Source organism: Spea bombifrons, chromosome 5 (assembly GCF_027358695.1).
Source record: "Spea bombifrons isolate aSpeBom1 chromosome 5, aSpeBom1.2.pri, whole genome shotgun sequence".
Classification (NCBI taxonomy): Eukaryota; Metazoa; Chordata; class Amphibia; order Anura; family Pelobatidae; genus Spea; species Spea bombifrons.
The window spans coordinates 39,427,600-39,436,593 of record NC_071091.1 but is presented as its reverse complement, the minus strand read 5'-3'; the positions used below and the strand labels follow the sequence as shown (position 1 = coordinate 39,436,593).

The following is an 8,994-nucleotide window of genomic DNA, read 5'->3' as shown; positions in this document are numbered from 1 at the left end:
TGTGCATTGTGGCAGGCATGCCATATGTTTATCATTGCTGATATATGAAGTCTGTCACTTACAGATAATTGTACAAGATGTCTGGCCCTGGGGAGCTTAAAGATGGTTCCACAAACTGCATAGGGTCAAAGTCAGTCACATACCATCAGGTAGCAGTGTGCAATGACAAGCACAGCACTACTGAAGACATGGTGTTCCATGGCATCATTATATGTTTTAAGGCACATCTATTCAAGATGGCATGATATGTGAGGGAGGGATTAAAGTTATTATTTAAGGCAGAGCCGGCCTTAAGTGTTCTGGCGCCCTGTGCGGACTACTCCTGTGGCGCCCCCCCACAAAACTCCCCTTTCTCAATATCTACCACCTCTGCCCCTTCTCACTGCCCCCCCCTCTGCCCCATCTCAATATGACATCATATTTCGGTACTCAGCATGAAACGCCGGCACCGCAACGGAGTCACGGAGAGTGAGGGGCACCGAGCGGTTGCTGAAAACTTCACGAGCAACCGCTCGGCGCCCCTGCCCGGGACTTAAATTAAAGCATCGTGGTTTTTTTTGTTGTTTTAACTTTATTTAATATCCTCCATGTTAAATAAAGTTAAAAAAAACTTTATTTAACATGGAGGATTTAAATAAAGTTAAAACCCCCCCCAATGTTTTAATTTAAGTCCCGGGCAGGCGCCCCTGTTGCCATGGCGCCCTGTGCAGCCGCACAGGTCGCACACCCATAAGGCCGGCCCTGTCTACAGTATATGCTTTAACAACATATATATTACAAATATAATATAAAGGTTCACTTATTGGTGTTAAACCTGTATGTTGATATATATTAAAAGGACAAAAGCCACACCTGACCATTACACGAACAAGGACTTTCATGACATTGCATTCTAAATACATAGACATTCATATGTAGTTGATTACCCCCCCTTTGCAGCCATAACCGCTTTCACTCTTCTGAAAAGGCTTTCCACAAGATTTTGGAGTGTTTCTGTGGGAATTTTTACTCAGTCATCCAGTAGAGCACTTGTGAATATGTACTTGAAAAAACAATGTATCATTTGCATGGGAATCTGAAAAATAAAAAAAAACAGATATGGCTGTCGAACAAAAAAATATTGTAAAAATGCAAAAAAAACCCCTCTAATACCCTTGGTAACTAAAGGATTGAAGGCAGGAATATAGTAAATTTAGCAGTATTGTCGTTGGTACACTTGAACGTATGGTTAGTTCTCCCCCTGCTGGCAAAAGTTGAAAATAGCCAAATGGTAACCAATTCTTGTATTAGTAAATTTCTCACAGCCTAAATTGCCTTTGTGTGAGAGTGCTTTTTGTAGATTTGATTAAACAAATATATATACTGCATGATATACAATAAAACTGATACATGTATAATGTAAGCTATTTGAAGTAGTGTTTGTTTTATTGATTATAGGAATAAGCTTCTTGTTCTTTTTATTGAGTTGTCATTAAGAGGTGTAAAGAGTTATAAAATTTGTGTAAAATACAGGAAAAACCTTAAGGGAATTTCCCAAATCCTTCATTTTACACCAAGTAAGCCTATGTAATGGTATCAGCGAAATAAAATTACCATTTGTAAAATGATTTATAATGTAAGCCTGTGTTTCCTATAGGACCAGCTATGTTAACTTCTTGTTTAGGATCTGTGTGATTGTTCTCACCATTAGATTATATCCATCCTTTTAATTTGCTCATCCTGAGAAAACTGTGCTTCTAAGATGACTGGTACATGTGCTTTTAAAGATTGTAAATGGTGCAGGATCTTCTTATGTTCAATTTAGTTGATACTCCAGGAGACAAAGTTTATACGGTGTAATTTGTAATACAACACTATCCCTTAAGAATCACATACAGCTCACCTACTCTCACTTGTTTTCAGATTATTAATCTATTTTTTGGGGTGTGTTTAAGGGAGACTGCCCTGAGTACTGGTTAGAAGTGTTCTTTTTTTCCTTTTAGTGCTTATTTTCATTTATTTGTGTACCTATGATGTGTGATTATTTGTAGTCCACATAATATAGAGTTACATACACTATACAGACAAAACAGGGAATTTGATGGCAATAAAAGACATGTTTGGATGAGTTTGGCGTGGAACAACTTGACTTGCCCCCACAAAGACTTTAACCTCATGGCCTGCTCATCCAATATCAGTGCCTGATCTTACAAATGCCCTACTGGATGAATTGGCAAGAAATCCCACAAAAACACTCCAAATTGTGTGGAAAGCCTTCCCAGAAGAGTGGAACAAAAGAGTGTTATAGCTTCAAAGGGGAGACCAATATCATATTAATGTCTATGTATTTACAATGCAATATCATCAAGTCCCTGTTGGTATAATGGTCAGGTGTCCCGATACTTTTGTCCATATATAGTGTATTTAGGGATTTAGCTAGCAGAATGCATGTGATTATAACACATTCCAGTTTTATCAATATAGTAGCAGATCAGTAGCTAAAAGAAACAGTTTTGTCACAAGCTGCCTTCCTCTGTGCTTTGAATAGTGTTCCAATAATAGCAATCACTTAAATGCATCATTGCTAAAGCAACAGGTCTTCCACTGGGTCATTATTTGCATAAAAGGTGTGGGGCTCTCAATCCACTGTGCATGCAAATGTTTACTTGTGTCTCCAAGCTGTTTTCTTCTACCCAGAAAAAAAACAGAGAAACATCCAGAATGCACAATTCTTTCTTAGCTATTTGCACTAAGGTTAAGATTTGTAGATTACTCTTTTGCTTAATAAGCATACCCACATGAACAAAATTCATTTCCAGGACAACAAGGGATTTGTTTTAAAATCATAAGTTTTCTTATGATTTATTTCACAAGATAGGTGTCACTGTACAGTAATGTGCAGCCCTGCTTTCTTGATCACATTATGTGTAATCAGCAGCATCAACTGATGACTAGGATGATTGATCACAGTCTCCACCAGGGTCTACCACTCTACCAACATTCAAAAAATCCAATATTTTATGTTGCAGGAAAGGACATGCAGTCATTTAATTTTCCCTTCTCTAAAAATCTAAAGTAGCATACACTTGAAACCAACTTTTATGTTATTTAAATAAGAGTTGTTTCGCAGCCTCAGTAGAGCCTGGTCTATTTGTATGTTTTAATTTGGATCTGCATGAGCAGTGTTATTTCACTATAATGTGTGGTTTTTTTTTTAAAGAAATGTTTGATCGTGTGTATTCTATTCCTTATCATTTCATTCCAGATGCTAGTTTATGTACAGTTACACTTTTTGTCACTTTAAAGATGAGACACCTTAAATCCTCTTGCTTTAGTCCCCCAAATTAGAAAGGCTGCCTCTCTTAAGCAATTTCCCCATAATACTGACTAGTGATCTTCTTTGCATCTTTATCTTATATTTAATCTATGCAGGAATTCCATGGAACTGTTTGCACCTAGGGCACTGTTCTATTCTTTGGGTGTGTTGGTTCTTCAGCTGCATTGATTGTTCTTCCTGGTAGTTTTTCTTAAACCCAAATGTATATGCCCAATCCAACATCCTAGCCAGTGGAGCAGGAAGTGGGTGGATCAGGTGATATTCTAAAGTTTTTGAACACGCACACATACATCCTTGATATTTATCTGTCCATAGCAGCACATCATTTAAATGCACTTGGGGTTTTCACAGTGACGTAGCTTATTACCTTTACATAAGGAAAGCGATGACAAATAATACAAAGTAAATATAGTGCCGGTTTTCTTGTGTGTATTGAGAGGGTGGTGTTATTTGACTAAGTAGAATATAAATTCAAACATTAATTCTCCTCTTACCAGCAATTTTTTTGTATTTACTAAGGATGACTGCATTTGTCGTTGAATAAGAAAAAGTCTGGCTGAGGCTTGAAAATCACATGAATAGAAGAATCTTCTTTTTAGTATGATTTTTTATTTATATAGTGTCAACAATTTGTACAGCACTTTTTACATTACATAAATTGAAAGGGTATGACAACATTTTAATTGACATACTGAGATAAATTGATACATTAAGTAAGAGGCCCTGCTCACAAGCATCTCTGTCACTTAAAGTATGTAAATGTCACCCCTGTGTTAGTTGAAAGAAATAGAGAGAGAGCGAGAGAAAGAGAGAAGCAATATATTTCTACATATATCAGTTGTCATTTAGAGGCTCAATAAGGGTACAGTTTAAACAACATACTTGCTTTACAGTCAATCGCCTTTTGATAGAAATTTAACTTCGTAAGGTGTGTCTACAATGTCAGGTGATGTGCCTTTTGTTAGGTTATGAACCAGTTAGTGATATGACGGACTGCTTTATTGATCCAATATCTGTTATGAGTTAAATAGCATTTGCTTTTGGTGTTTGCACCAGATGAGTGATAAAGCTGATCTCAGACCAAACTTCATAGCAGGGCCTGTTTCTCAACATATTTAACCTCTTAAGAACCAGGCTGTTTTTTTACTTTTTGTACCCTTTGGGATAGGGTGACCACATTTTATATCTGCCATTCAGGGACACACTATGAAGCGCATGAGATTGCAGACACAGGCATATATATATATATATATATATATATATATATATATATATATATACACACGTTAGGTCACAGCGCGTCCTGGGGTGAGTGTTCGGTGTCTATGAATGCCTATTTTACAGTGTATGGCAGACATGGCCCCTGATGCCAATCTCGGTGTTGCTGAATGCCTATCTCGGTGGCATCGAGGCATTACAGCAACACCATTTAAACAAGCGTTCTAAGCTTGTTTAATGAAATTACGTGACCTGTCAATGGATGTTAAGGGGTTGATTGCATTACTGTAATAGATGAATACATTTATGTTTATTTAAGCAGGAAGTACAATGCTTATTTCCTGAATATGAAGTTAGAATATCAAAAACAGCAAGGCAAATTGCCACTAAAAATAAGTCCCCTTGCACAATTGAGGTTTCATGAATTTTCTGCCCTGCTAGATCTGCCCTGGTCTACTGTAAATTCTATTATTGTGAAGTAGAAGCATCTAGGTGTAACAGCTCAGCAAAGAAACAGTAGACCACGCAAACTCACAGAGCAGAGCTAAAAAGCTTAAACATCACTCACTACAGAGATCTGGAAGAAACATTAGCATAAGTTCTGTGCGTCAGAAGCATCATGATTTTCTATGGCCAAGCAGTTGCACACTTGCTGAAGATCATTATGCGCAATATCAAGCATTGTTTGGAGTAATGTAAAGCATGTCGCCACTGAGCTCTGGAGCAGTGGAAACGTGTTCCCTCGAGTGATGGATCACATTTTATTATCTGGGAATCTGATGAATGAAGCAGGGTTTGGCTGATACCAAGAGACCACTACCTACCAGAATGCATGATGCCTATTGTAAATTTTGGTGGTGGAATGATAATGATCTGGGGCTGTTTTTCAGGGTTTGGGCTAGGACTCTTCAAGTGAAGGGTAATAATAAAATGTTTCCAGGTGTACTGGTAGGCCAGGAATAAATTTCACCGCAGAGCCAAGGGCATTTCAGTTGGAGGGCACATGGATGCTTTGCCCTTCCTAGCAACGCTACTGCATCCAACATTAGTGCCAGACCCCACAAATGCTCTTTTTGACTGAATGGGCACAAATTTCCACAGACAAATTCATATTTAAAAAGGGGTGATGGTCAGGTGTCCATATATGTATGGTCATACAGCACATATATATACACATTATGTATATGTATGTATGTATGTATATATATATATATATATATATATATATATATATATATATATATATATATATATATATATATATATACACATATATACATACATATATACACATTTATACACACATACTCACTGGCCACTTTATTAAGTACACCTAGCTTAGTACAGGGTTGGAGCCCCTTTTTGCCTTCAGAACTGCCTTCATTCTTCGATGTATACTTTCTACAAGGTTCTGGAAACATTCTTCAGAGATTTTGGTCCATATGGACATGATGGCATCGACTGCACATCCATGATGCGTATCTCCCGTTCCACTACATCCCAATATCGGATTGAGATCTGGTGACTGTGGAGGCCATTGGAGTACAGTGAACTCATTGTCATGTTCAAGAAACCAGTGACATGGTGTATTATCCTGCTGGAAGTAGCCATCAGAAGATGGGCACACTGTGGTCATAAAGGGATGGACATGGTCAGCAACAATACTCAGGTAGGCTGTCGCATTTAAATGATGCTCAATTGATACTAAGAGGCCCAAAGTGTGCCAAGAAAACGTCCTGTACACTATTACACCACCACCACCAGCCTGAACCGTTTATACAAGGCAAGATGGATCCATGCATTCATATTGTTTACGCTAAAGTCTGACCCTGCCATCTGAATGTCGCAGCTGGAATCCAGACTCAACAGACCAGGCAACGTTCTTCCAGTCTTCCATTGTCCAATTTTGGTGAGCCTGTGCAAATTGTAGCCTCAGTTTCCTGCTCTTAGTTGACAGGAGTGGCACCCGGTGTGGTATTCTGCTGCTGTAGCCTATCTGCTTCAAGGTTTGACATGTTGTGCATTCAGAGATGGTATTCTTCATACCCTGGTTATAACGTGTGGTTATTTGAGTTGCTGTTGCCTTTCTGTCATCTCAAACCAATCTGCCTATTCTCTTCTGACCTCTGACATTAACAAGGCATTTTCATCCACACAATTGCTGCTCACTGGAAAAAGCATTTTCTCTTTTTCGGACCATTTTCTGTAAACGCTAGAGATGGCTGTGCGTGAAAATCCCAGTAGATCAGCAGAAATACTCAGACCAGCCCATCTGGCACCAACAACCATGCCACGTTCAAAGTCACTTAATTGTCCTTTCTTCACGATTTTGATGCTCGGTTTGAACTTCAGCAAGTTGTCTTGACCAAGTCTTCATGCCTAAATGCATTGAATTGCTGCAATGTGATTGGCTGATTAGCTATTTGTGTTAAGCAATTGAACAGGTGTTCCTAATATTGCCACACTTTTCCCCCCACTTTATAGTGGGGCTGCGGCCTATAATCGGGGGTTTAGCGACAGGCAAGTGTTTTTTTTTCCATTTAGCTCTGCTGCGGGCCTGTATCCTTCTCTCTGGTAGCCAGTGGACGTCTGCGTGATGCGCTCAGACAACCTCCGCTGCTGCTGGCACTTCCACTGGGACTTATAGGTTGTCTCCGCACAGCCGTCCATCGACTGCCCCCCGCTAGAAACCAGGGAGTCTAGGGATGCATTCAGAAGGGGGGGCAGAGTGACATATCTGGGGGATATAAAGCATATCAGGGGAGCATAAAGCATATCTGGGGGGCATAACGCATATCAGCAGAGCAGAGTGGCGTATCTGGGGGGCGGAGTGGCATATCTATAAGGAAAGTGCATTATGAATTAAAGGGGGGTACCGTAAAATGGCTATTGGTTTTCTATTTGTATATAACATATGCTGACTAACTGTATAATAGATACCAAAAATGTTAAAATACATGTTTTCCTGTTGATTAGATAAAATACTGTTTTACAATTCCACTCATGTATATTTTTTCTTTAAAATAGCACCAAACTTTAAGGGTGCGGCCTATAATCAAACCAATACGGTATATATATACTATGGTATGTCCTGATGAAGGCTCCGTGTAGGAGACCAAAACGTTGCTATGACCTAAACGAATAAATATTTTTGCACTTTTATATGAAGTCCTGCAAGTGGTCCTATTTTTTCTATGCATCTATGTGGTCGAGGATCAGCACTGGGGCAAGTAAATTTATGGATTAGCGTGTGCCTTCCATGCTTGGGACAGAGTCAAGCGTGTTTATTTAGATGATGTAGGCACAGAGCACCTTGAAAATAAAACAAACTCTATGCCTGTCCGGCTCTAACTAAACATTCGGATACCTCTCTACAAGCCTAAGGTCTGGCACAAAGCAAAGTAACAGGTTGTCAATGGATAAAGCTTCATACCTGGTGGGCTCCAACGCTGGCTGTAGCTACTCCCTGCCTCAGTCCCTCCTCCACCCTGCAAACCCAACAGCCCTCTCTTTTAAGGCTTCCTCCCCAGTAACAAGCATAGGAAGCCTCACCTGAGGGCTCCTGGGTTAGCCACCGTGCCTGGCTGAGGAAACCAGGTGAGATATATACCCCATCCACCACTTTCCCATACACTTTACCACAATATATATATATATATATATATATATATATATATATATATATATATATATATAGTATATATGGATTAGATACCCACTTGATACACGGGTACCAGCCACGTTAACATTCTGTTCAAAAGATTTTTGATTTTATTCCTCTATTCCCTCTTTCATATATGTCTCCACTTATATGGCCATGGCTTCTGCTTTCTTTCCACATGCTAGCAGTGAGGCACACTGGAAAGTATGCACCCATTCACAGATGACAGGCTGTATATTATCTACTTATCCTGGTTCCAATCAGTTTGTCAGTCTATTTTAAAAAAAATTCTTGTTAATTCCAAAGACCCCAGGCTTTCCCTGTTTCTAACTTCGCTCTTTTACTTTAGCTTAACCAGTAAGTGACATTACCTGATGTTTACCTAGAAAAACAGGTTTCTATCTGGTGGGAGGGAATATGAAAATACTGGCTAAGATTAAGCAAATGCCTTTTCTGTTTCCTGCAAGGCACGAATGCTCCAATATGAGAAAGCAAGGATATACTTAAGCTAGTATAACAGACAAATAATGAACTTCTGCGGGATCAATGGAAACTTTTCTTAATTTTGCCATGTGTACTTCACAAAGCTGCTTCAGATCATCCCCCTTCAAAAGGTAAGATGCTTTTTTTATTTAGTTATATAAAGGAAATTTAGGATTTATTTTAATTTTCATTATTTAGTATATTACGTAACAAATAATAATAATAATTTGCCTATATAGGTCAATTTGCCTCTTTTGGTTCATTAATTGCAATTACTGCAAAATATCTGGAATGGTTGTTTTGTTTGGATGGGAAT

The 8,994-nt window shown here is 38.8% G+C and overlaps 1 protein-coding gene across 1 annotated transcript in view; it reads left to right on the top strand.

The window, feature by feature from the left end:
• The first annotated feature begins 8,648 nt into the window (after positions 1 to 8,648).
• Positions 8,649 to 8,994, top strand: part of ITPRID1 (ITPR interacting domain containing 1) — a 60,137-nt gene continuing 59,791 nt past the window's right edge. Inside the window, 1 exon segment of the mRNA XM_053466973.1 lies at positions 8,649 to 8,809. Coding sequence (XP_053322948.1) covers positions 8,742 to 8,809 — 68 coding nt within the window. The 5' untranslated portion in view covers positions 8,649 to 8,741.